The following is a 13,601-nucleotide window of genomic DNA, read 5'->3' as shown; positions in this document are numbered from 1 at the left end:
AGTGCTGCAGCTTCCTGTTTGTTTCAGTTGTGTCCTGATGTTGCACTTTTGTCTTTTGAAAAACTCCTTTTAAAGCAAACAAACAGAGCTTTTGTCTGATGTTGAATAAGCTGTAATAGTGAACCACCCTGGTGACCCACTGTTGTTTCTATAACTCATGTTAGAAGAGCTGCCATCGTTGGATGAAGTCTTCCGTAATAAGCAACCAGATAACTGAAACAGGGCTTTGTTCAGGTTACATTGTAATGTCGAAAAACACACTCCCGGACCCCATCTCACTTTTAAGTATGTGTATAGTTTTATATATTTTTTATATATATATATATATATATATATATATATATATATATATATATATATATATATATATATATATATATATTCACTGCCTCTTGTTCAAAACATGCCTGTCAAAAATGTGAATATGGAAACTGACGATAGCGTTGATTGCTGTGAGGGTTCACCCCCGTCTGCCCGGCTGGATCGCTGCCGTGAGGAGAACACAGCGGAGGTGTTTGGTACGAGCAATACGGTGATCTCCGTCGTCTGCTGCAGACCGGCGGTGGTGACCGACCCGTCGACATGCATTCATCACGCTCGTGGCACTGATGCCCCCCCTGGCAGCTCTTTAGAACATGTTGACGTGTAAATGCTGCCTACGGAGCTGTTTTACTGTCATGAAACATTTAAAAGAAATTTCTAATTTTGAAGTTCAAATTGTATTTTTTTTTTTGTCTTGCTTCTGTCTCTTTAAATTATTACCCTTCTCTTGTCCCGGACTTTAAGAACAACAACCGAGGTTTTAAACCAGGACAGGATTTTAACTGTTGAACTGAAGAACAGTATATGTACATAGTCGCACTTTAAATTAGGTTTTTATGCACCTTATAATCACCGATCATAAGCAGTATTATTACCCAACATTTTCAGGATGAGGCGTTTGTGGTCATTTGAATAATTGCTTATTTGTTTGTTAATATCCTCAACTTAAATCAGTCGGCTAAAAGCCTTAAGACTCCGTCCTGGGATAAGATCCAGTTTTATTATTTAATTTGATATTCCTTAATTAATTGGTACTTATGTTTACATCCACATTTGTAGTGACAAACTGCTCTTCTGAGATTTTTTTTTTACCGTCTTTCAGCTCATTGTTTGTGGTTTCCAGCTGCACCAGGCAGATGTTTTCAAAGAATAAAAGCATTGTATGCTACCTCTCCAGCTCCAATAAGCAGACTGAGAAGATAGCCACTCTTGGTGAGCAGCATTTGACATTTAAAAAGCCAGATATGTCCCTCGGGAGGTTGGTGGAGAACAAATTTTAGCTTAAAATAGAGTGAATATTGCTCTTAAGTTCATTACGTCACCCAAAAACATGGCTGCAAATCAAATGTCTCTGCTTTGTGTGTAAATAGACAACTCTTTCCTAATACCTTCACTGTGTCAGCTTTATGAGGTGATATGTCATCATGGCTGTGTTTACAGCTTGTTATGCTGCTCAGAGGAGTACATTTATTATTTGATGATACTAGTTTGATAGAATCCCATTTCAAGTTTATTTCATTTTAATTTCAAATGTGTGAGTTATGTCTTAAAAACTGGATTCCAGTGATAAAAGCTAGCTTAACTCTTACACATTCCGTGTTTCTACTCGTTTTAACTGAACACAGCGACACAGAGTGCTTACTTTGTAACTATTGTCGGCTTTTAGTCGCGTAACACAGCATTTAAATGTCACTTTTGTGGCCCTGTCTTTGCCTTCATTTTCGTTGGGCAATATTGACATTTCTGGTTTTGATGGACGCGTTTCCGGCCCACCGTACTTCGCACCAGCGACGTGTGAATAGGGGTGTTCACTAACAGCAAAGAGGGGGGGGGGCCTTACTTAATGTATTTATTTTTTATTTTCACGTACCTCCCGCGTACTTAACACCGTCGTAAGTACATTTTATCCACATCGGTGGACAGCTAGTTGGTTTTTTAAAGCTTTTTCGTGTCGCGACACCAGGACGCCACCCCTCCTCCACCTCTTTTTGTTCGTCGGTCGTAACGTCCGAGCGTCCAGCTGATCGCTTCGAGTTGCCGTTCAATGATTCCCGTTCAAACTGAGACGTTTTGTTCCACTTAACGGATGGTTTTTTTTTTTACCTTTTTTTTTTCACCGACTTGTGGACTTTAAAAGAAAAGAAGGGGACATTCATCATTTTATTTTTCCGTTTAACTTGAGCGTTGGATCTGTTTTTTTTCGACAAGGCCCCGGACTCATCCCCGGCCTCGCGTTGTTTTTTTTGTGTTGGAAGTCATGGGAGACACCAGTGAACGAAGCAAACCTCCGAGTCTACCTCCACGGTGTCCCTGTGGATTTTGGGGGTAAGAGTTAAAAACCCGATATATAAACTAGATTAAAACCCAGAAAAGGTAAATCCGGATGAAATATATATCCAACTAGTCCAAACCCATTGTTGTTGTTCTGTAGAGGGCCGAGGGTGGGGGGTTGGGAGAAGTTATCTAATAAATAAACCTCAATAGCGTAAGAAAATTAGCTACATTTCCACCATTTCCACGTGTGTAAAAACCCACTTTTATCGAGCCAAACCCGGGCTAATATTCTTTAAATCGCGCTACATTGTGTATTAAAGGTGTATTTTTGACGTCCCCGAGATAGAACATGATTTATTGCTAGCAGGTTCCTTCTTTTAAGCCCCCTCACACCGCCGTTATCTTCAGTCACCTCACAGAAAAGCAACATTAAAACGACTAACACTTCAGTTCAGTCCTCAGACCCCGAGCAGTGCTTATCCAGCAGTTCTTATGGAGTTATTTCACACCCTTTTAACAGCCAGTGTGTTGCATACCGGATGTGATTCACTGATGTCTCCTGTGTTACCTCATAGGAGACATGACTGCACACTAAACCTTCTTATTCCATCAAACAGCTGCTTCTCTCTGTAGGGCTGCTGGTATGTTATTAAAGCAGCTGAAAACAAAGACTGCAATATATATATTGTAGTGATATAATATTACTAACCACCATAGAACACCATAAAGCTGACTCTAGACACAGTATACACCCCTGTACTCTAATATTAGTGATGTTTTTAGGGTGTCAAATACAACCAGGAAGACAGTACCCCCCCCCCCCCCCCCTCTGTTTTGGGGGTATTATCTTTACAGAACATTGTCATATGATTGTCATTTGGGAACTGTCTCCCTCCCTCCATCCCCCAATTGCCTTCATTTTGTGGTGCCCAGTAAGCAAACTGGAACCAGTAGTGTGTGTGTGTGTGTGTGTGTGTGTGTGTGTGTGTGTGTGACGGCTCTCAGCAACACTCTCCCGTCCCACACAGCCTCTTCACACATGTCACTGAAGCTCGAGGCCTCTCAGGGAGATACTCCAGTAAGGTCACATTTAACATTTGGAAGGATTAAATGATCTTTATAGCTCATTTATTCATTCTAAATGCAGGATTGTGCTTAATTCAGAGCACTAACCCTTCTTCTTTATATTCACTCTTGTTGCACTTGTTGCGTGACAAAGTTTCCACAAAGATTGAAATTATTGTCAGTTAAAAAAAAGCAAATTAATATTAAGATCAGGTGTACACAGACATGCTCAAAGAGCACTCGGGTGTGATTGACTGGTTCTTCCTCTGTGGATGAAGATGTGTTATCCGACTGGAACGTTTACCTGAGAAGCATCAAAAATCAGTTTGAGATTAGTTCCGGTAGGTTAGCCGTAGAGCCCCTTTAATATTGATCTTTTGAGAATTAAAAAAATGAAATGATCTGCCTGTATTTCTGTATTGCTGCTCCTATATTCCCCGGTCGTCTCGTGCCGTCACAGACGTATCTGGTGTTGCCGAATGTGTGAAATATTGAAAACTCTTGCAGCCTCGGTTCAAGGTTAAAGACCTGTTTTCTGTGCTATCTGTGTTTGTCTCTCCCCCCCACCCCCCCCACCCCCACGAGCGCACACACACACACACACTCCGCATGCTGCTATCTGATGAACAAGTTGTGTTTAAAGCACCTCAGCATGTTTGACTTCTGTCGGCAGCGTGACCGAATACTCCCGTCAGGTCTTCTAGTCGACGATTCTCAGTGTTCAGCTCTTACTTTGTTGTCGTCTACAGAAGTTATTTACGTAAAGTCACACAAATCTTTTGGTTTATTAGGCAATAAATTATTGTTTTTATTTACATTTTTGCTTTGATTTTAGAAAGAATCTTGCCGTTGGTAGTTCTTTATATATTGTAAATTGCTCTGAAAAAAAATCACTTTTCTCGGCTCGAGGAAATATTTACTTTGGTCAAAAATTGCTCAATAGAAAGAGTCAACTTTTTTTTTTGTAAATTTGTGCAATTTGCTCAGGGAAATGGCGATTAGTTGCGTCTCCATTTGGACTAGTAACTGTAGAAGGCACGGCTGGAGGACAAACCAGGATCCGCTGTGTGTCAAAAACTTTTGACATTTCCAACATGGCCGATGGGGCGCTAGCTAGCCGTGCTAATGGAGCTAAGCACCGGCCTGCTGCTGCATCAACTGTCAACCCCCCCCCGTCCCCCGTCACTGGATTCTTCATCCCGGTGACAAACCAGCCAGCGGCAGTTCTTCCCTCTATTCCATCAAACGAGGAACCAATTCAGCTGCTAAAAAACACCGATATCAAGCCCCGCCTACGAGTCATGTGGGGACACAAGCCGGCGTTTTTCATGGTCCCCTGCGTGTCATGAATTTTAAATGATGACGTGTGTTTTTATTACCACTTTGTCATGTAGGATTTAGCATTTAGGAGACTGTGCGGTTGTGAAAATATGCCTCAAAGTTGTGGGAAGTTCATGGACATTAATGGTCATGAACCCTGATTATAATAGTAATAAAGCTGCTATAACAAACCTGCACCGTCGAGCCATTTGTTCAGAGACGAGACATCTTCGGCGCCAAGCTGAACACCTTTTTACAAATGCTTTCTTAATTATGAGCACGATACTTCAACAAGGAGATGGGTAGAAACCGGCATGTCAGGATTTAACACCAGAGTTTCCGGTTCATTATGTCCACGTGTGCCGTGTCATACGTCAAAGAGTCTCTCGTGTTCAGGGTTAGTTGGTCATGTGTTGAGTTTGTCGAGGCTGGGGGGTGGACGAAATGGTAGGAGCACCTTTTTGAAGTCCCTCCAGTATGACAGTGACAGATTTGGGGGAGGGGTGGGGGGGTCTCATCAATTGCTGCTTTTCCAAACTTCATGGGAATCCACTCTACAGATGACGAGACGTCTCGGTGACACACGGGTGAACAAAGCTCACCTCCAGACGGGTCTGCACAGGCTCGCCCTGCTGCATCAGTCACACAGCTCACAGCTCCTGTTCACTACGGTGATCTGAACAAGTCCCAGCTGACAGAAAATGGCCGCATTGTGGCGGCGTGAACGCTCTAAAGAGAGCCCCAGAGAAGGTGAAGGGAAAGACGCCGGCACACCTGTCGGAGACGGTACCGCCGAGAAGACACCGGGGAACAAAACCATGAAAGTTCAAATGTTTAAAACCACAAGAAGGTCGCCAAGTTTATCCAACTGCCGTCACGCCGATGCTCTGTGTGTCTACAATGCTTTCCCCCTGTGTCCGTGTGGTTCTCTGCCACGGTACCAAAAATAAAAGTTTAAAAAAAATACTCTGTTTTTGTTGATAAAGTAGGCTGGCTCACTGTGCAGCCATGACTGAATCAGGTGACTGACAGAGGCCTTTGCAGGACCTAACTCTGTAAGTGAAACATCCATTACACATCCAACCCCCCCCCACTGTGCCTCCAGGCAGCCGCTAGCATGCAGCGTAGCCGAGCCTTTAGAGGCCCCGGGGCCTCTTTAGGACGCGTGGTCGGGCTCCGGCTCTCGGTGGTCAGATGTGACCCGGCTAGCGTCGCACTAAGCCGTACTTCCTGTCATCTCTAGCTGGCCTTTGTCACCCTCGGCCTCCACCATGTCAGCCTCAGCTGTACTTTGAGTGAGCGGTTAGCGCTTCCAGGCTGATTGAGTTCAGGGCTTATCACCTGCAGGCGTGTGTGTGTGTGTGCGTGTGCGTGTGTGTGGGTGTGTGTGTGTGTGCGTGTGCGTGTGTGTGGGTGTGTGTGCGTGTGCGTGTGTGTGGGTGTGGGCGACATCACAACTGCAGGGTGACCCGTGTGAGAGTATAGACAAAGGTGTGTGTGTGTGTGTGTGTGTGTGTGTGTGTGTGTGTGTGTGTGTGTGTGTGTGTGTGTGTGTGTGTGTGTGTGTGTGTGTGTGTGTGTGTGTGTGTGTGTGTGTGTGTGTGTGTGTGTGTGCAGAAGTCCTACGCTGGTGTGTGACGGGACACGGCCTGGTCTCTTCTGCTTTGCATGGAACTAGCAGTGCAGAAAATGAATCCGTAACAACAGTATAGTAAAAATAATCCGATTTATTACAACCGTGTGCTTCTTCTTAAGTGGATTTTTACAGCCAGCCATTTGCTTCCTGGTCCTCTTGAGACTTCCTGTCGTCCCGCCTGGGATCTATTGACAAAGGCCTCGAATGACAAACCAAAACAAGAGAAGAAGGTCGCTGAGATGAAACGTTAGAAGCGATTATGAAAGATGTTATGGTTGACGCTCGGGATGTGATGTATTACTATCATGTGAGATGTTGGAGGAAGCGACCGGTGTTTGTTACGAGGCCGTGCCGTGTTTCATTCGTTCTTCCACGTTTAACGTCGAGCCGCACTGAAACTGGCACAGGTGGAGAACAAAAGTCTCAACGGATGATTTATCATCGTGAATCATTTGTGTCCAGCATCTCTCTTCGTCTGCCACGCCCTGGTAGCGTCTTTAGGTCTGTGTCATAAATAACCATGTGTGGAAACGGCCGTTAACGTGTGGCGCAAAGCCGGAGTCTGAGGAGGTCCTTGACGTTCTTTCTCTCTCCTCTCTCTGCAGGTCCAGTGAGACCATGAACCTCTGCTCCAAATGTTTTGCTGGTAAGTGTTTCTCTGTATTTCTTAAATGACTAAAGGAATGCTCTGATTGGAGAGATGGCGGGTGACCGTTTGGTACATATATTTGAGGTAGAGCAGTATTTAAGGCCTGTAAGCCAGTAAAACAAAGAAAGAGACGGCTGCCATTATGTCAGCATGTTTGTGCATCACTTCAATGGTTCAAAGGACCTGATTCATGCAGGCTTAGGAGAATAATACGTTCAGACCAGAGGAGGACACTGAATTCAACGCTGCTCTCAGGTCGTGGTTACTCCTTTCTTTTCAAAGCGACTCTACTGTCACGTCCGTACGCTCCGAGGTCGGATCTTGCCCTCATTGCGATCCCAATCGGCCGAAACCGCATGCTGAGGTGGCCTCAAGTCTCCATCTAAACCAGAGCTGCAGCACAGCTGAGCCCTGTTAAGTTACGGCTGATGAAAACCCAATATTGCCGGGTGTAACACGGCCTCACGTGGATGTATAACATCACATAACATAACATATTACACACACACATATATAGATATATCTATCTATATATATATATATATATATATATCTATCTATATATCTATCTATCTATCTATCTATCTATCTATCTATCTATCTATCTATCTATCTATCTATCTATCTATCTATCTATCTATCTATCTATCTATCTATCTATCTATCTATCTATCTATCTATCTATCTATCTATCTATCTATCTATCTATCTATCTATCTATCTATCTATCTATCTATCTATATATATATATATATATATATATATATATATATATATATATATATATATATATATATATATATATATATATATATATATATATATATATATATATATATATATATATATATATATATATATATATATATAGATAGATATCCCCGCTTACTATGCCAAGAAATCATTCTGGGAAATAAGAGTCTCACCCCATTGCGATGTTCAAGGCTTACGTAAAGCGAGACAGCGAGGCCGGCAGACAGAAAGGACCTCAAGGGCTCCGAGTCTGGAGCATCACAGACGGCAGCGGCGCTCAGAATAGACTCAATACTCAGAGGCTGAGCAGAAGTGGGTTAGTCCACATGTGGAGGAGAAACCCAAATGTAGGCTGACCTCCTCCCTCACCCTCCCCTGGAGGGGGAGACGTAGACTACATCCCCCACGGATGGATACCGTCTGAGATTATCATTCTGTTGGGGAGGACGGACGTGCGGCTCCAAGGTGACCGCGTCTTTCTCCAAACACTCCTTCAGTTTGATCAAGCGCTGCGTTTTAACGCCTGTCTCTTAAAGGACCGGTGTGCAGGATTTACTAGCAGACATGAGATATAATATTCATAACTATGTTTCCATTATCACCTGAAACAAAGAATCGTTGTTCCTACGTTAGCTTAGCATGAGCGCGTTGCATCCACACAGCAGAGTGGGTCCTCTTCACCGAGTCCGCCATGTTTCTACAGAAGCCCAGGACGGACAAACCAAACACAGAGAGCTCGTGCGTGTGACGTAGGAAGTCTGACTGGCTGGTTGAGTCGCGTGTTTTCTTAGTTCACAGTTAGTGTGTTGGTGGGTTCTCCACATCCCCACTGAAGCAGCTCAATGATCTTAATGGACTGGATCCTCTAACTCCTAATCCAGGTTTCAAGCCTCTGAAAGTGGAAATAAATGTTAATAGTAGAGCGTAAAATCAACACTAAGAAACACTAAGAAGTACATCTTTATTAAGTAAAAATGTCCACAGTGTTGGTCCTCCTGGTAGCTACAGTGCTGTGTTTTCTGCAGCCTCGCTACACATAACTTGTTGTTACAGACTGTTTCTGTACCACACACAGATTTGACCACTTAGACTCACTTTCTGTGCCGTCTCTCTTCCTCTTCCTCCCTCTGCCCCCCCCTCTGTCCTATTTTTACATTTCTCCCCGCTCGCTTACTCGCTGTCCTTGACCACAGACATCCAGAAGAAGCAGCCGGGGGAGGACTGCACCTCCACGCCGATCCAAAGCACCGGGAGTAGCCAGTCGGCGGTCTTCAGTAGCGAGACGAGCAGCAGCAGCCAATCCCCGTTGTCGTCGCCGCCCTCTTGCTCCGAGCCGCCGCCCACCGAAGAGCCGTCGCCCACGTTCAGCAGCACGAGGGAAGGTGAGACGGGACAACACGCGCTGCATTCTTCTTCTTCTTCTTCTTCTTCTGTTTTCATGATGTCCACATGAAAGAAAACAAAAACCCTCATGACACCTTCAAAGACTGTTGTAAACATGTTTATTCTGTCGTTTATTTGGGCTTTCAAAGGGATTTAGTTGCTTTGTAAAGTAACCCTTTAAATTTCACTCACAGACACAAATAAAAAAACAAGGTTCCTGATTTATGTGACGTTTCAGTCACCGGTCTTCACTAACAAGCTAAGGGAAGTAGGGAGCATGGGAGCATTTTATTAATCAGTAACACGGATTCATGGGAAGACGGCGCTTCACATCCCGTCTCACGTGTCTCTTTGTTCTGCAGGAACGTCGTCCACAGAAACAGCCCAAGGAACACTCTGCACACCCACAAAACGTCCCCGAGAATCAGCAGGTACGGTCGGCCTCCTGCTCCTCCCGCCAGTGGCTCTGCGTGACCCCTCCCCCCCAACCCCCCACCCCATCCTAACCCATGCCGTTTTTTTTTTTTACTTTCAGCGTCGGGCTCGGAGAGCGAGGAGACGCCGGAGAAACGGCCGAGGACGGACGAGAAGGAGGATGACGGCGAGGAGGCCCGCGGGACGCCCAAGCAGAAGAACCGCCGGCGCTGCTACCGCTGCCAAACCAAACTAGAGCTGGTGCAGCAGGAACTGGGCTCCTGTCGCTGTGGTATGTAGATATGTTTCACATGTTTGGTGTCGAAATAAGCTGTCAAGCACTGATGTGTGTATTTTGTGAAACGCAGACATTGACGCATATGGCAAACCAAATTGCTCCTCCCCTCACCCCTCTCTTTTCTCCCCCCCCTCCCCCCCAGGCTACGTGTTCTGCATGCTGCACCGTCTCCCCGAGCAGCACGACTGCCTGTTCGACCATCTGGGCCGCGGGCGCGAGGAGGCCGTCCTCAAGATGGTGAAGCTGGACCGCAAGGTGGGCCGCTCGTGCCAACGCATCGGGGAGGAGTGCTCCTGATTGGCCGCACCGCCACCGGCCATCCAGTTAAGAGATGAGGCGCTTACAAAGAGGAGGAGGAGGAATGACAAATGGGGTGATGGGAGGGTGGGAGGAAGAGAGGGAGGGAGGAGGAGGAGGAGGAGGAGGAGGAGGAGGGAGCGAGCGCGGTGGTAACATCCTGCATCTGACGCCGGCGATTCTGGATCTGAGCTCTGACGCCGGCCTGTTGATGTCCTGACTTCCTGTGTCGGAGCGTTCCGCTCGGGGGCCCCGCTGGCTGTTGTGCAGGGGCCACGTTCAGTATCGCATGTTCACACACACAGCCTTAACCCAACCCCCCCCCCCCCATCCCCCCATCAAGGGCGCCGCAGAGACTCATCCAGTCAGTCGTACATTATGCACGTTTCCTCCTCTTTGCTCGCGCTCCCTTTTTTTCTTTCTTCATTCATGGAAAGTGAACAGAAGCGTTTGGCTGAACTGATCCGTTTGGATTCTCACTCGACAGCGTAATCTTTTTTTTGTCCCTCTCTTGGTCGCGGCTCTATCCCTCGACCGCTCCGTCATCATACCGGGGTTGGAGTATCAAACCTGTAACCCCGCCTTCCTCTTCCTCTTCCTCTTCTTCTTCTTCTATTGTATTCTTTTCTCTTCCACCTACATTTAGGTCCACGTGCAGCATCACTGGCCGTGTTTCGCCCCGTGCATGGTACCAGCATCGGTGTGTTTGAGTGCGGTGAGGCTGCTGTGATTCTGGTGATCAGCTCTGTTTTTACTGCTGGACCACGGCGTCGTGGAGGACAATACAGCCAATCCCTGCCTCTGCTCACACGGACTGTTGACATAAACATCCAATGAAAACCACACTTGATGGACAAGAAACCCCCTCGGATGAATCCTCTGTGTAGCAGACCCCCCCCCCCCCCCCCTCCCCCCTTTTCCACTTACAGAGTAGTGCCGTTGTTTTACGTGAAGAGGAACGCGTCCTTCGCCCCAAAACGCCATTCAGTCATTTAAAGAAGCAAAGTTCACCCCCGAGTGTCTCTGGCTGTGAACGAGCAGTCAGGAGTGTTAACCTTAAAGTACACTCTCCTTTAAATTGTTCTATAATTTATTTCTTATTCTGTGTTTTGTGGGAGGGACTAGGTGTCACTTCATTTTCATTCATTGGGGGAAACATAGTTCTTGAAATGTTATAATTTCCTTTTCACATTGATTGCGTCATTTCTGCGAGTGAGCGTTCACTGAATTGATCCGACTCTTCTCCAGCGATGACGCCTCGGGTTCTTAAATCGAGTGGGTTCCTTTTCTAATTTATTCTTTGCCCCCCCCCCCCCCCCCCCCCCCCGCTCTTCATCAGCCCACGCAGGACTTTGTGCTGTGCATATTGTTCACTCCTCTTCCTTCCTCTCCTAAAGGTGTGTTCTACCAAAATCAAATATAATTTAATCACACATTGTAGACGCATTCAAAGTACAAGTTGTGATTTCTTTAATACAGGTACTGACTCTCTATTAATAATGAACTTTGCAGCATCACAGCAAAATGCAATTTGATGAATTGTATATTTTTTGGTTTTTCAATTTGGAGAAACACGAAGCGGAAGATTTTCTTGAACGTCGGGAAAATCCGTCGGCGTCCTTTAATTTAATTTAATTTGCAAATGAACTTTGGGTGGAGGTGAGCAGACCACTGAACTATGCTAATCCTCACGCACCAGTTACTGTTCCTCCTCCCTGCACCCCCCTGCTCTTATCCAATGAGAACACAGACGAGCAGAAAGGGAGCTCTGGTTCTGATTTTCATATTTTGGAAAACTTTGTTCCTTTTGTTGTTTTTTTTGAGTGCTAATGACAAATGGAAGAAATGGAATATCTTTCTGTACCTTTGTAGAGAAAAGAAATTATTTAACCTTATATCAGTTTGAGTTACTTACACCTTAGCATAGAGTGGCATATTTAGTTAAATGTATAATAAAAAAAAGCAAGAACATAATTCTGTCCTATTTTCTCCTTTTTAATTTCATCGTCTTCCGTTTTCTGCCGAGGAAAATAAAGTGTGTGTGTGTGTGTGTGTGTGTGTGTGTGTGTGTGTGTGTGTGTGTGTGTGTGTGTGTGTGTGTGTGTGTGTGTGTGTGTGTGTGTGTGTGTGTGTGTGTGTGTGTTCTCATGATTTGTTTGAAACGAGGACAATAAACTAAGAACAAAACGACAGAATATCCATCAGCGTTCATTATTATGAGCTTAAAGGTCCAGCGGAGTTAAAACGCATCTAGGTCACGACTCACCATCTTAAACTGCCATCATTTGAGTTTTTCTCACGTTTTGTGAGTTGATCGATACGAGCTATATTAACATGTGATCTTTTATATAATGTCTAATGCGTCTACCCGCCCGGTGATTCAGTATCACTTCACTGGTTAAGAAAGTAGCAGTAGCCTGTAATACTGTCGATTAGTCGTAATGATCATTGAAGGATAACTCTGAATGAGAGGTCACAGTTCAGAGCGTCTCCCATAATGATTGATAATAATAATAAATTAAGCTCTAATTTCTAATTTAAGCCTTTTGTGGTGACGGAGTTCAGTTGGTTTCCACCAAAATAGGTTAAAAATAAGTTATTCAAATATAGAACCAAGAAAGGGGATGAACGGATATTAATGTGCAGAGTCATGACAGTCAGCTTCACCACAGTGCTGTCAAACTCAGGATGGATCTCATTGGTTGAGATAGCTGAAGGGGGCGGGGCCAAACACACCTGCATCTTATTTAGCTGAATGAGTCAGATTGAGGCGCGGTTAGTTTAGCTAACTGATGAACTCTTTTAAAGGGTTAGGGTTAGCTAAAGCTAGGTGTATCTCAGCATAGCTAGTGTTAGCTGTTCATCTGATTCAACCCACCATGACGGGATTTATACTTTATAAAACATAAAAAGACTGAAAGACAAGCTATGAAAGCAGCACAATATTTTTAAAAGAGTATTTGATTAAAATAAGATAAAAGATGAAACAAGCTGAACCACAGTTGTTGGTCACAGATTGAAGCCTTCAGTCCTGCGTCTCTGTGCTCAGAGCTCTGCAGATCAAACCACAGAGAGAGAAGCTGTGAGAGAGGTGCAGGAAGCTCCACTCACAAAGCATTCTGACCTCTTTACTTCTTTTTCACACGTTGCTGTGTATCAATACTCGATACCTCACAATGAAACAGGATTTCATAATGCTTTGCAAATGTATTGAGGTGAGACACAACAAGCAAACACAATGTTTTACACGCAGACTAGAAAGAAACATCTAAAACACACATTCAGGTGTTTATTTTACTACTTTGTCTGTTCACGTCTGTAGTTTTCTTCGAAATTCACCAAAAGTTACCATTACATAATGCCTAATTTGCATATTTAAACATAACATTTCAGAAAACTTGTAATACAATAAATACTCCTCTTAATGAGTGATGAAGTGGTGACGTTTCATGGTGATATCTTTGAGTTGA

At 44.7% G+C, this 13,601-nt stretch overlaps 1 protein-coding gene across 2 annotated transcripts; it reads left to right on the top strand.

Moving 5' to 3' along the window:
- Positions 1-1,859: 1,859 nt before the first annotated feature.
- On the top strand, positions 1,860-12,105 carry zfand3 (zinc finger, AN1-type domain 3). 2 transcript variants are annotated; one of them, XM_076083576.1, is made up of 7 exons: positions 2,318-2,367; positions 5,688-5,756; positions 6,943-6,983; positions 8,933-9,121; positions 9,485-9,553; positions 9,658-9,828; positions 9,977-12,105. In XM_076083576.1, exons 3-7 carry the CDS (start codon positions 6,956-6,958, stop codon positions 10,129-10,131), a joined length of 612 nt encoding a protein of 203 aa, XP_075939691.1. In that variant the 5' UTR covers positions 2,318-2,367; positions 5,688-5,756; positions 6,943-6,955; the 3' UTR covers positions 10,132-12,105. The 2 variants fall into 2 exon arrangements, with proteins under 2 accessions (XP_075939690.1, XP_075939691.1); XM_076083575.1 differs by lacking the exon at positions 5,688-5,756 and having other exon boundaries at positions 1,860-2,367.
- Positions 12,106-13,601: the final 1,496 nt, after the last annotated feature.

The sequence above is a fragment of the Anarhichas minor genome, unplaced genomic scaffold (genome assembly GCF_050575085.1).
Source record: "Anarhichas minor isolate MPS153535 unplaced genomic scaffold, ASM5057508v1 ptg000136l, whole genome shotgun sequence".
NCBI lineage: Eukaryota > Metazoa > Chordata > Actinopteri > Perciformes > Anarhichadidae > Anarhichas > Anarhichas minor.
This window is presented reverse-complemented; position numbering and strand designations above follow the sequence as displayed.

Coding starts and splice junctions, on each gene's coding strand:
- zfand3 (XM_076083575.1), top strand. CDS start 2,300: ATGGGAGACACCAGTGAACGAAGCAAACCTCCGAGTCTACCTCCACGG. Junction 2,368..6,942: donor TGTCCCTGTGGATTTTGGGG/GTAAGAGTTAAA, acceptor CTCTCTCTGCAG/GTCCAGTGAGACCATGAACC. Junction 9,554..9,657: donor ACGTCCCCGAGAATCAGCAG/GTACGGTCGGCC, acceptor TTTTACTTTCAG/CGTCGGGCTCGGAGAGCGAG.